The sequence below is a fragment of the Mirounga angustirostris genome, unplaced genomic scaffold (assembly GCF_029215605.1).
Source record: "Mirounga angustirostris isolate CCGP_5_RB_7025 unplaced genomic scaffold, mMirAng1.0.hap1 SCAF_15, whole genome shotgun sequence".
In the NCBI taxonomy this organism is placed as follows: Eukaryota; Metazoa; Chordata; class Mammalia; order Carnivora; family Phocidae; genus Mirounga; species Mirounga angustirostris.
Window position 1 is genome coordinate 74,636,165 of NW_026991723.1, and position 12,208 is coordinate 74,648,372.

At 55.4% G+C, this 12,208-nt stretch overlaps 1 protein-coding gene across 18 annotated transcripts in view; it reads left to right on the forward strand.

The window, feature by feature from the left end:
* COL27A1 (collagen type XXVII alpha 1 chain) overlaps positions 1 to 12,208 on the forward strand; it is a 135,603-nt gene that overhangs the window by 102,471 nt on the left and 20,924 nt on the right. For 17 of the 18 annotated variants that reach the window (XR_010407736.1, XR_008506770.2, XR_010407735.1 and 14 more), the window contains 6 exons: positions 248 to 301; positions 4,238 to 4,345; positions 8,461 to 8,514; positions 8,596 to 8,703; positions 9,711 to 9,764; positions 10,652 to 10,705. Coding sequence is in view for 14 of the 18 variants with exons in the window: in XM_064579537.1 (XP_064435607.1) it covers positions 248 to 301; positions 4,238 to 4,345; positions 8,461 to 8,514; positions 8,596 to 8,703; positions 9,711 to 9,764; positions 10,652 to 10,705 (432 nt within the window). In the remaining 4 variants the exon portion in view is untranslated. The remainder of the gene's footprint in view (positions 1 to 247; positions 302 to 4,237; positions 4,346 to 8,460; positions 8,515 to 8,595; positions 8,704 to 9,710; positions 9,765 to 10,651; positions 10,706 to 12,208) is intronic. The other variant, XM_064579534.1, reaches the window with a different exon arrangement.

Genomic DNA, 12,208 nt, shown 5'->3' on the forward strand with positions numbered 1-12,208 from the left:
TTTCCGATGAGCAAACAGCTGCCCGTGGGGGCGAGGTAGTTTGCTTGTGGTCGTACTGCCTGTGAACAGGAAGCCCAGTGTGGGAACTGAGGTCTCTATGATATCAGAGCCTTTCTCAACCACTGGGCAGCAGTGTTTCCAACCAACCAACCAACTTGGACACTTGGCAACTCGTGATCTCATGCGGCCCCCACCCGACCCCCTTCCCTGGGAATGTCTCCTCATCTTTCCCCACCACCCTTTCCAGGGAGAGCCAGGCCTCGAGGGTGACAGTGGTCCTGCAGGGCCTGATGGGCTGAAGGTAAGTGTCCTGCTGCTGTAGGGTCTGGGGAGGGGGATGTTCTGGAACTACCTTCTACCTCTGCCCCCACTCCCCTCCTGTCCAAGGCCTAAGCTTTCTCCTGGAAGCACTGTGTTCCCATAAAGCTCCGAGAGCAGACCTCTGGCTCCTATTGCAAGTAGCCTGTCCAGCACCCGCCCCCCCGCCCCCCCCGCCCACCGCTGCCTCCTGCCCTGCTCAGATGGGACTAGGAGCCATCCCACCTTCCACTCCTCACTGCTACCCTTCTCCTCAAAACTACAGCTTCTCTCGGTTAAGGGTAGTACCTGAACACCCCTGCTCTGTGCTAGACTCAGAGCCAGCAGCTTTGATATCTGTTATCTTCCAAACATCCTAAAAGACCAGGAAAATAATAATCACCACCCATGACCTGTAAGCCACTATTTATGGTGCATTAGTCATGTATATATCAGGTACTATGCTAAGCCCTTTGTGTTATGTAACACATCAGTTAATGCCACGGGGTAAGTTCTATCCTTAAATGAGGAAACTGAGACACAGAGAGGTTAAGCAACTTGCCCAAGGACACATAGCTAGTAATTGGCACAGCCAAGACCCAAGCCTTGGCTGCCTCTCTACACTAGGCACCCATTCTAAAGGTGGGGAGACTGAGGCTCAGAAGGAGGCAGGAGGTGCACTCATCCAGAGTCTATGGCTGTGAGTGGAGAATCCAAAATTCAAACCCAGGGCTCACTGGCACCACAGCATGTAGGCCTAACTCTGCCCTGTTGCATCCTGTAGAGTCCTCTGTCAGCCACAGATGCTGGCACCTTCCATAGGCGCCAGGGCTCCCCTGAACCCTGGGGCCAGCAGGCGTCACTCTCCAACTTACTAGCTTCACGTCTAGCCCAGGCCTGTCCCTGGCTGCCAGCCCGGGCCCAGCCCTGGCACAGTACTAGGTGGGCTCTCCCCAGGACTGACCTGTCACACTGAGTCAGCTCCTCAGCCCAGGGACCCAAGGGCCACATCCCAGAATTCCCTCTGTCACCCATTTACTTTCCATGTGACCTCAGATAAGCAGCCCTCAATTCCCCAATCCCCAGACACGCCCCGCCACTGCCCCATCCCCATAGCTGCCCTGGGTTCTGGGTTTCCCCATCTACCAGGATGCCTCCGGGACAGGCTCCTGGCTGGCTCCCCATCTGCCCTGGGTTTTTCTTGCAAGGCCGTGAGCGCCCCCTGTCGCCATCCATCTGCCTCCTCTCCTCTCCAGCTCGGCTGCATCCTAGGGTACAACTGGTCCTGGCTGGGGAGACCCAGAGCATTTGACAGACCCTCCACACCCTTTGCCCAAAACCTGCTTGAACTGCAGTGACACTGAAGAACATTCTGGCTAAAATGCTCTGCATACTCACCATGCGCTCACACCACCTGCCTTAAGAGCTTTATGTGAATGAACCCGTGTAATCCTCCCAGCCACCCTGTGAGCTAGATTCATTCTTGTCCCCACTGGACAGATGGGGAAACTGAGTCATGGTGTGAGGGCCTCTTCCATTTCTGGTCAGCCATCTTTTTTCTCCTCCGAATCGTGCTGAGGTGTGACAGGAGTGGGGGCTTCGAGGCATGGGTGTCTCAATGCCGTCTTTCCTGCTCTCTCAGCATGGCTCCTGGTGCTGGCTGCTTCTTCCTCTTTCACTCCCTTCAAAGCCAGTTCTACCCTAGACCTTGGGCCAGAGTAGTTGCTGCAGATGTCCAGCATCTTTTCTGGTCCTCGTGAATCCCAGGAGACCGTCCGCTTTTTTCATAGCGTTTGTCCAAGAATCACCTTCATGGTGAAAACCACCTCTCAGACACACACAGCATGTAATAGTCTATAGAGTGCTTTTCTGCTGATGATCTTTGTTGAGTTTGCCGACACCCAGCAGATGGTGGTGGTGATGGTGGTGGTTACTCCTAGGAAGACTAACCTTTATCCAGAACTCATGTGCCAGACGCGCTGTTAAGCTACTTAAATGGATTAGCTCTTCCAATCCCTATAGTAACCCTTTGCTGCTTATTTTACAAATGAGGAAACTTGCCGAGGGTCACGCAGCCATTGAGAGGTGGCAGCAAGATTCGAATTTAAGCAACATAACCCCAGGAGTAAGGGAGGTATTGTCCCCTGCACAGAGAACCTTGGAATTCAAAGGCACCAGAACCCTAGGGTCTCACGCATGCTCTGCCACTGACTTCCATGTGTGGTTGGGAAGTCTCCTGCTCTCTCTGGGCCTCAGTTTCCCCATCTATAGATCGAGAAGTTTGAGCTAGACAACTTGTAAGGCTCTTCTGAGCATTGGCAGATGTCCGGGGGACTCTAGGATTCTCCAGGACCCACCAGAGGCCATTCTGTAAGGGATCCACAAGTTCACTACCCCAGGCTGTGGGGGGTCTGGGTGGTCCCTGGAGCCAGAGCCCTTGAGGTGCCAGGCTGGGACCTCTCTCTGAAAACCAGCCCAGCCACCTGGAACAGGCTGCCTGCCTCGGAGAGAGGAAAGCAGGTGGCCAGGGATGACAAGGAGGAAGGGGGATCCTGGACCGGGGTCTGCAGAAGGGTCATCAGGGCAGCACCCCATCTCCCTGCCAGGCTATGCTCGGAGTCCGAGAATCTCAGTGGGGAGGGATCTCACACACCAACCTGTCTGACCCCCTCCTGGTGCCCAGATCTGCTCTGCGCTGGCCCACACCTCAGCTTGGAGTGTCCCTCCCTTATCCATGCCATCTCTGGACCCCTCTTCACTGGGGAGTCTCCCCCCCACCCCCTAGCTGAGCTAGAAACCACCCCAAGAGGCCCCTGCACCTCCTCTGCCCAGAGCCCAGGCTCCAGCTTCACACCCTCTGCACCCTAATCTTTCTCCTGGACCCACACCAGTTTATCAGCACTCCTTGTAAAGTGTGGTGCTGGGAAACAGAACTGGCAGAGACACGCTCCCCTTCTCCTAGCCTGCTCCCCCGCCCAGCCCTTCCTCCTGTCCATGACTTCATCCCCTTTCCCACGGGTCTCTCTGAATGGTCCCAGCTCAGCCACTTGCAGACTGGCCACGAGCCCTGCCGGGCCCGCCAGCCCCGATGGAGGTGACCTTCTGACAGGCGCCACCCTGTCCCTCTGTGGCCACTGGTCATGCTGCCCCCCTCACCCCTGCTCTGCCCACAACCTGGCTCAGCCCAGCCTGCCAGGATGTGGCCTGGATGTGGCAAGTGCTGTGTCAGTGTTAACTGCTGTCCACTGGACAGAGGAAGTGCTCTGCCGCAGGCGAGAATGAGAGCCATGCAGAGCAGACAGCAATGGAGATGGTGTTGGCAATAGAGACTGACCGCAAGATGGAACCAAGCAGTACAGTTGGATTATGTCTTTAAAGCTTCATGTACTGCTAACTAGCTTCTTTGCTTTGGATTGGCTGTCCCACTGCTCGGAGCCTGGTATAGGGCAACAGAAACTGTGATCTCTGCCTTATTATTATTATTGTAAGCTGTTTTCATGTAAGCAAGGGTTGAAAATGTAACTCAGAAAAATGGAGTTGGTTCTGAGAGGCAGGATTGGGTGAATTGTTTTCCTTTTTTAAAATTTCCTTCAGCGTCTTAAGACTTTTGTCCTCCCCGTGTGTCAGTGTTGGGGAGAAAGAGCCTGAGTCTCACAAAGCTGCTCCCTTCCTGTGAACTCCCAGGGGGTGGGAGTAGTCAGGGTTCTGTGTTGCCTCTGAGCAAGTTTCTCCCTGGCCCGAGTACCATGTCGGGGGTATTTCCTGCACCAGCCAGGCCATGACACACTGACCCTTTTGGTGGCTCAGGGAACAATCGGGGCAACCCAGGGGCTGCTTGGTGTGGACATCCAAATGGAGCCCTGAGGTTTAGCGCCTCTGATGGGCTGAGGGACTAATTTATTCTCTCTCTCTCTCCCCTCCTCATGCCCTTCCAACCTAGGGGGACAGGGGTGACCCTGGGCCTGATGGTGAACGTGGCGACAAAGGCCAAGAGGGACTGATGGGCGAGGATGGGGCCCCCGGCCCCCCTGGCATCACTGGCATCCGGGTGAGTGTGCACGGCTGCATGCCAGCACTGTGGGCGTTTGGGTATGTGTACCACCCACGCCTGCTCGGGCAGTTGGACAGGAGGTCTTTTGATGGCAGCTACCTGAAGCTCTTCCACTGTGGTCCTTCCTCCACCTGGGAGTTTCCCAGAGAGCAGTCTGCCCATGTCCCTCCCCTGCCTAACCCTCTCATGGCTCCCAGTTGCCCTCAGACTAGCATCACACTCCTCAGTCTGGCTGCCATGGCCTCCACAAGCCTGGGCCTGCTGGCCTCATCCCACATTCAGCCACACTGAATTTAGTAGGCGGTTTAGCAGGAGAGGCGCTGGCCGCGATTCTCCGCTAAGGAACTTGACGCTGCCTTCTCTGGGTCACGCTCTTGGTACGATGAAGGATTTGGAAGGAATGCCTTCCAACTTTCCAGGGCCTCTCTCTTAGTAAGCTCTTGAGTATCGTGGCCATGGAATGGGTGGCAACGTGCAGCAGAAATAGCCCTGGGCCTAGAGTCCAAAGGCTGAGTTCTGGCTTGAGAACCCACGGTCTGTGTGACCTTAGGCAGATCACTGCTGCCTCTCTGTGAGCCTTGGTTTTCTTAACTTTAAAGAGTCCATGAAACTTTGGAAAGAAAGTGCTTTCTACAACGTCCCAGAAAATAAATATTGTCTTTATGAATCTGGAGGAGGAAATGACTGGAAGCTGGTGGTAGTGGTGATGGTGGTAGTAATGTTGATGGTTGGGTGGAGGTAGAGATGATGATGATGATGATGATATTGATGATGGTAGAGATGGTGATGATGGTGGAGATGGTGGTGATGACAGTGGTGATAGTGATGATGGTGATGGTGGAGGTGATGGTGGTGGAGATGGTGATGGTGGTGATGATGGTGGTGATAGTGATGATGGTGGAGGTGATGGTATTAGTGAGGGTGGTGATGGTGGTGGAGATTGTGATGGTGGTGATGATGGTGATGGTGGTGGAGATGGTGATAGTGGTGGTGATGGTATTTGTGATGGTGATGATGATGGTGATGCTGGTGATGGTGGTGATGATGGTGATGGTGGAGGTGATGGTATTAGTGAGGGGGTGGTGATGGTAAGGGTGGAGGTGATGGTGGTGGTGGAAGAGGTGGTGGTACAGATGGTGATGATGGTGGTAATGGAGATGGTGGTGAGGATGGTGGTGAGAATGATGGTGGCAGTGATGGTGATGGCAGTGGCAGTGGTGGTGACAGTGGCCATGGTGATGGGGGCAGTGGCGGTGGTGGTGGTGGTGGTGGTAGCAGAGTTAATGTCTCTATTTTGCCATCTCTGCCAATTTTCATATACTGGAACTGGAAAGAAGTTCACTGGGGCCGGACTGAGTGTGTGTCGGGTGACAGAAGGGGTGAGAGGCTTGTATTTGAGTCTCTTTGGCATCAGGGCTACGGGACAAGTATCTCCCACTCTGGCTGGGAAACAGTGGAGTATTTAAAAATAGAATTTTATGAGCCATCAGAGCCTTTCCAGAAACATATCTCCATGGATGGGGGCCCAGCAAAAGTCTTCATTCTGGCCCCACAGCCTCACCCCGCTGGATGCTCCAGCCTTACTCAGGATTTCCCACACCATGAGGGACGCTCCCCGATGGCGAGGGCCTGTCAGCACAAGTGGCCGGCCACCCTGTCCTGGGGGAGACTCCCGGCATCCTGGCTCTGTGCTGAATGCTTCAGCGCTGACTCACTTCTCCTTCTGGCAAGGGATCAGCCCCAGCAATCCCCTCAGCCTACTGACAAATTCCACCAGCCCCTGTATCAGGATTGTGCAGTTGCCCAGATACGACCAGCCTGGGACAGGGGTGCCCCAGACACTGAGGACCTACATCTCATTCGAACCCAGCGAGGTGACCTGCAGGTAGTGTCTTTGTCTCACCACGCCTGTGTCTTTGGCTCTCAAATTGAATAAATAACCCCTTCCTCCCAGCCCTGTGGCCAGAACTGGGGGTGGCATGACACAGAACATAGACATAGTTCCTGGCCCGTGGTTGAAGCCATGTTGGTTGACTCCTTTATTACTGGAGGAGCCAAAGACCCAGGCGTGGTCTAGTTCAGTCCTGTCGATAGAGACAGAAGACAAGCTACCTGTGTAATTTAAAATTTTCAAAATGTAAAAAGAGGTGGATGAAATAAATTTTAACCATATATTTTATTTAGCTCAATATAGCCAAAATATGAACATTTCCAACATGTAATCAATATAAAAATCACTAATCAGGTATTTTGCATTCTTTTTTTTTTTTTTTTGTACTAAATCTATGAAATCTGATGTGTAATTTACTCTTACGGCACATCTCAATCCGTATGCTAAATTTTCATTGGAAATACTTGATCTGTGTTTAGGTTTCATAAAATATATAGCTGAAAATGTAGGTTCATATCCCTAAGTTGTTCCAAATACACATAAAAGTTTTAACGATAACTTAATTGTCTGTATTTAAATTTAATTTTAAGTTAATTCAAATTAGGTTGAATTAAGAATTTGGTTCCTCCATCCCAGTCACCACCTTTCAAGTGCTCAGTGGCCCTATGTGGCAAGGGGCCACAGACAGGACAAAGCTAGTTTAAGACCTATATATGAGAGGCAGGGAAACCGAGGCACACAGGAGGGAAGGGACTTTTCCAGGGTCACATGAGGTCTTAAGCACCAGAATGCAGGGTAGTCTGCGCTTAGTCCTTCCAAGACCACCACTCTCTCCTTCCTGAGGGCCCCAGGATGGTCTAACTGGCACTGCCCTTAGGGACAGAGAATCATCTTCTCCAGTCCTTTTTTGCCACGTTTTGTCCTTGTGCTGAATCAAAGCTGGCCTCCCTGTAATTTCCGTCCACTGACCACCCCAGAGGACACAGCTACCCCTGCCTCAGGGCAGCTGCAGAAATCAGCAGATGGGCATCAGGTGCCTCTGGGTTCGCCTATGTGTTTTCTGGCTCCTCTAAAATCCCATCTTCCTGCCTTTCCTCCATCACAGTTAGTGCCTCCTCCTGTTCCAAGGTGGGGCTATAACCTCCTTCATCCTACAGCATGTACCTCTGTTAATGCAGCCAAAGGGATTGAATTGAACTAGCTCTTTAGTGCTTGCCAAGAATGTAGATGTTCTTCCCAGCTCCCTTTGAGGTTTGGGTCTTGAGGGAACTGTCCTCTGGTGACCATCAGGATGTCTTTTCCAGACCAGAAACACTGCCTGCCTTACCCCCTACATCCCACCCCAGTGTGGCTCAGAGTTGGGATTCTCTTCTCTCCTTTTCTTTTCTCCCTTATCTGTCTTATGCTCACACACGCACACTTATACGCACTCACTCACCCCACTGAGTGGCCCTGACAAGAACAGGGCAAAGGAGAGCAAAGGGATGCCCTGCAAGGGAGGGGACAGAGCAGCCTGTGGGAGGGAGTGGCCTGGGTACCCCAGTGGGAGAGTGGGGGAGGGCAGCTGACCTTCCCGGCACAATGCCCCACTGGGAGGAGCCCCTCCAACCCCCATCCCCAAGGGAGGGAGCCCCTGTCAGTGGGACACAGCCTCGGGCTGGTCAGAAGTGCCCCACAGCATCTCAGAGATGAGGGAGGACCTCCCCTGCCTGCCTCATGTCATCAGCGGGCACTGGGAGCCCCAGGCATGGAATCAGACAGATCCGCAGTTGGATCAGCGTTCTGGGCCAAGTCGTTTCACCTTTGGGAAGCCCGGGGAGCAAGCCCTGATGGGGCTTCAGGCTCAGGGTGGCTGGGGGGCTGGAACAGTGTGTGGCACATGGCAGGTGCAGAGAGCGGCTCCCACTGGGACAGCCTGGGAGCCTAGCAGTCTTCATGAAAGAGTGGTGCGGCCAGCACTTACTGTGGGCCAGGTGCCTGGTGAGCACGAGAGGCCATCCCCGGGTTGACTTCTCAGCCCCATGAGGCAAACAGGACCCCTGTCCCCACTTTGCAGACAACACCTTCCGTCAGGAAGTTCCCAGCTCACAAGGTCCCGGGGAGCACTGAGCACAGGGTGGGTTTGGAACCCAGGCAGTCCGCCCTCAGAGCTCCCATGCTGACGCTCTGCCTCAAGTTGCTCTCATTTCTCACCCTCTTCCTTCCCTCTTTCTCCTCTCAGGGTCCTGAAGGAAAACCGGGGAAGCAAGGCGAGAAGGGCCGGACCGGAGCCAAGGTGGGGCCCCCTCCACTCCCCCACCTCTCTCTCCACCTCCTGCTGGGGCCCCGTGACAGCCTGTCTCTCCTCCCGCTGCAGGGTGCTAAGGGCTACCAAGGACAGCTGGGTGAGATGGGCGTCCCTGGAGACCCTGGACCCCCTGGCACCCCAGGCCCTAAAGGGTCCCGGGGCAGCCTGGGACCAACGGTGAGAACTCAGGGTGGGGTGGGGTGGGGTGGGGTGGGCAGGCAAAGAGCTGGGGGTGGGGGCAAGGGGAGAAAGAGAGGTATCGCCCTGTCCACCTCTCAGCCAAACCTTGGCTGTCCCTTGTCCTAGCTGCTTCTCTTGCATCATGGATCCCTTGGGGATCCTGTAGAAGCTGCCGCCTCTCTCCCTGGAAAAGTACCCACAGCGCCAAGTATGTGTTTCTGTTTGAAGGGCACTGTGGGTCTTCTGAAGGACTTTATAGACCCAGACAAATAAGCATTCTAGGGTGGGGAGAGGGGACCAGCTCCTTTGGAGGGTTTTTACAGAACAAGTTTTCCCACTGGAAATAGATTCATGAGGATCAGGCTGCAGATCCCTGGGTGACTCTGAGGCCGTCCCAGCCTCTTGCTGGCCTGCCTGGAAGGAGGGCCCCGGGGGTCTGCTGGCTGCAGAGGAAGGAAGCAGAGGGGAGGCAGGCCGGTGAGGCATCTCTGAGCTCCCAGCGTCCCTGGTGTGAATGCCCCCGCTGTGGCTGATCCCAAGCCACCCACGTGGTGTCCGCAAGTGCAAACTTGGGAGGGAGATGCACGGGAGTGTCTGTCATCTGCTAGTTCCACCACATGCACTCAACAGACAGAAATAAGCTGGAGCCTAGGCAATAGTAAAATGGAGCAAAATTACTAGAAGGGGGGAGTTTTGAATATTTGTCATCTTCGTTTTTAATAGAATTGATTGAACTGTAAGCTCATATAATTTAACTTCCTATAGCTGCTTCTGTTTAAAATTGGCTCACAAAAGTGAAGATGGTTTAGCCACTGGGTCTCGTGAACCCCTGGAGCTGGGAGAAGGAAGGGCTGGAGGGAGGAGGGGAGCTCAGGGAGGAGCTCTGCAGCCTGGGTTCTGGGCCACAGAGGTGCCTGTCGGCGGGGCTGGACTGGGCTGGAATCAGTGCCCAGGTCACTGCTGTGAGAACCACCTGTACCAATGTGCATCTGCTCCTGTCCTAGGGTGCTCCCGGACGGATGGGGGCCCAAGGAGAGCCCGGACTGGCTGGTTACCATGTAAGAAAATCTGCCGCCCCCCGGCCCCAGGCGGGCCTCGGCCTCTGTCCCCACCACTTCCCCACGGAGGGTGGCCCTTGGGCCACTGAAGATCTCTGGTCTCCCCGGGCCCAGGGAGCCCCTGAGCCCCCAGAGCAGGGGTGGGCAGACAGAAACACCCTCCCCCTCCACGTGCCCTCGCTGAATCCTTCCTTCCCGCCGTGGGAGCCACACATGCGTCCTGTCCCGGCGTCATGCCAGCTGTCTGTGGAAGGGAAGAGCCTCACCCCTCTTTTGCATCCAAGCTGGCACCGCTCTTAGAGGCGGCTGAGCCAAACCTATGTGATAGAGTTGGGTGACTAGTCCTCAGAGAGGCTCTGGGCCCGCTCAGAAAGGGAAACTGAGGCTTAGGGAGGCTAATGACAGCTTGTTAAGTTTGAAGGTAGGATTCAGTGTCTGAAGGAGGCACAGCAGGGAAAGAAGGACAGAAGAGGGACAGGGCAGAGGACATGGGAACCGGAGAGGGGGCACTGGGAGCCCAAGGAGGAATGAGCCTATATGCTTCCCGCCATAGCCTGGGGAAGTCGGCTGAGGCCAGCATTTTGCCCCTGCCCCAGGGACACAGCTGGCTCTCCGAGATCTGGCCCCAGGTCTGCTCCAGGCTGGGGTGAGCCACGCCCCCTACCATCCAAGCGGGCCCACCCCTGAGAGGTGTGTCAGGGACTGACTGGGAGGCCAGGCCCCTGAGAGGCATGGGCCAGCTCAGAGTCACACAGTGAGCTGGGGCAGAGCCAGGGCCCAGACTCACAGCTCAGGGTCTCCACCTAGGAGTTCCTGGCCTTCATCACTGTGCCTCTCAAGCCGTCACTCCCCCATGCTCTCACCTCTTGCCATCTTGTTTCTTGCAGGGACACAAAGGCATCATGGGCCCCCTCGGACCTCCTGGACCAAAGGGTGAAAAGGTGGGTGCTCAGTCCTGGGAAGCAGGCGCTCTCCCCCGTGTGGGCCGGTAGGAGCCAGCCCCTGGGGCACTGTGGCTGGGGTAATGCAGAAGTTCACAGTCGGCTCACCGCTGCTCACACGGCAGAGCCAGAGCCGTTAGACCTACATTCAACACAGATGGGCCTGTGTGTCAGGTCGGAGCCCAGCACCGGAACAAAACCACAGTTCCTGCCCGCCCGGGGTTTCCAGTTGAGCAGGGGAGATGGACGCCAATCATGTCCTGACCAGAACTTCAATTCCATCATCTGTGTGAATGTGGGCATTGAAGCCTTGCTCAGAAATGAGATCCCGCAGTGACAGCCAGCGCAGGGCTTAGGGCAGAGTGAGACCAGCCTTTCCCAGCCAGGAAGGAGCCACTAAGGCAGAGGGAGAACGCGCCCATACCCCACCACTTGGCTCCAGCTTTGGTGGAAGAGAGAAATTGCTAGAAGAAAGCTTGCTGATGGTTGTGCCCTGCCGCACGGTGCAGGTGGGGATGTGGGGCCAGGGGGCCAAGGCAGTGGCCCCGGGTAACCTTCCGAGCCAGCACCAAACTGGCTCTGGGACCAGGCCTTTGAGTCCTACCTTAGCAGCTCGAGTCTCCCTGTTCTGGCCTCCCTCCTCCCCTGATGGCTCTGCCTCGGGAATGCTTCCTAGCAGGCGGCTCCCTGCTGTCTCCTTGCCCCCCCCCCCCCAGCCCTCCTTTTGTGGGCTGAGTCAGTTACTCACTAACCACATCCCACTGCCGCTGCTGTGTGAATCACCCCGGCCTGGCTTGCTGTCCAGCTGGCCCCTTCCTCCTGCTTGGAGAAGAAGAGCTCTGCAATCAGTGGGCTCCCGACATCCCACAGGAAGCTGCGTTCAGTACCCTGAGTCCCCCAGCCTTGCCCCTGAGTCGGCCACAGCTGGCACAGGAGGGGTTAACATGGACCCTGAAACAAGGGGAAGCCTCCCCCCCCCACCCCCACCCCACCCGAGCCACCTGCAGCCCCAGGCCCAGTTCCTGTGGCTGCTGAGAATGGGATCCTAACCCTAAACCTGCCCTAAGTCTGCTGGGGCCTTGGGTGGGGCCCCAGGGTTCCCTGAGCCTTGATTGCCCCATCTGTTAAGCGGATGCATACCTCAGGAATGTGAGGCTAAGTAGGACATCACATATATGTCAGCCATAGGCACTTTCTTAGTGATGAGGTAGTAGGTTAGTTCACTCATGCGTTCAGCTATCCGACAGGTATTTATGGATGAATAATAATTATGTAATGTTTTCTCTGCCCTGAGCTGGGGGCTGCAGAAGGATGCCCTACAGAACTCCAGGGTAAAACTAGATGCAACAGTGAATAGCCAGGCACGAGCTGGAGGGTGCTGGGAGGAGGGGGAGCAGGTTCCCAAGGGACACCCCGAAGCACACAGCCGTGTGCAAAGCTCTTCCCTGGGATTCCTCCACGGCCCTCACTGTGAGGTGTCAGTGTCCCACATGACAGATGGGG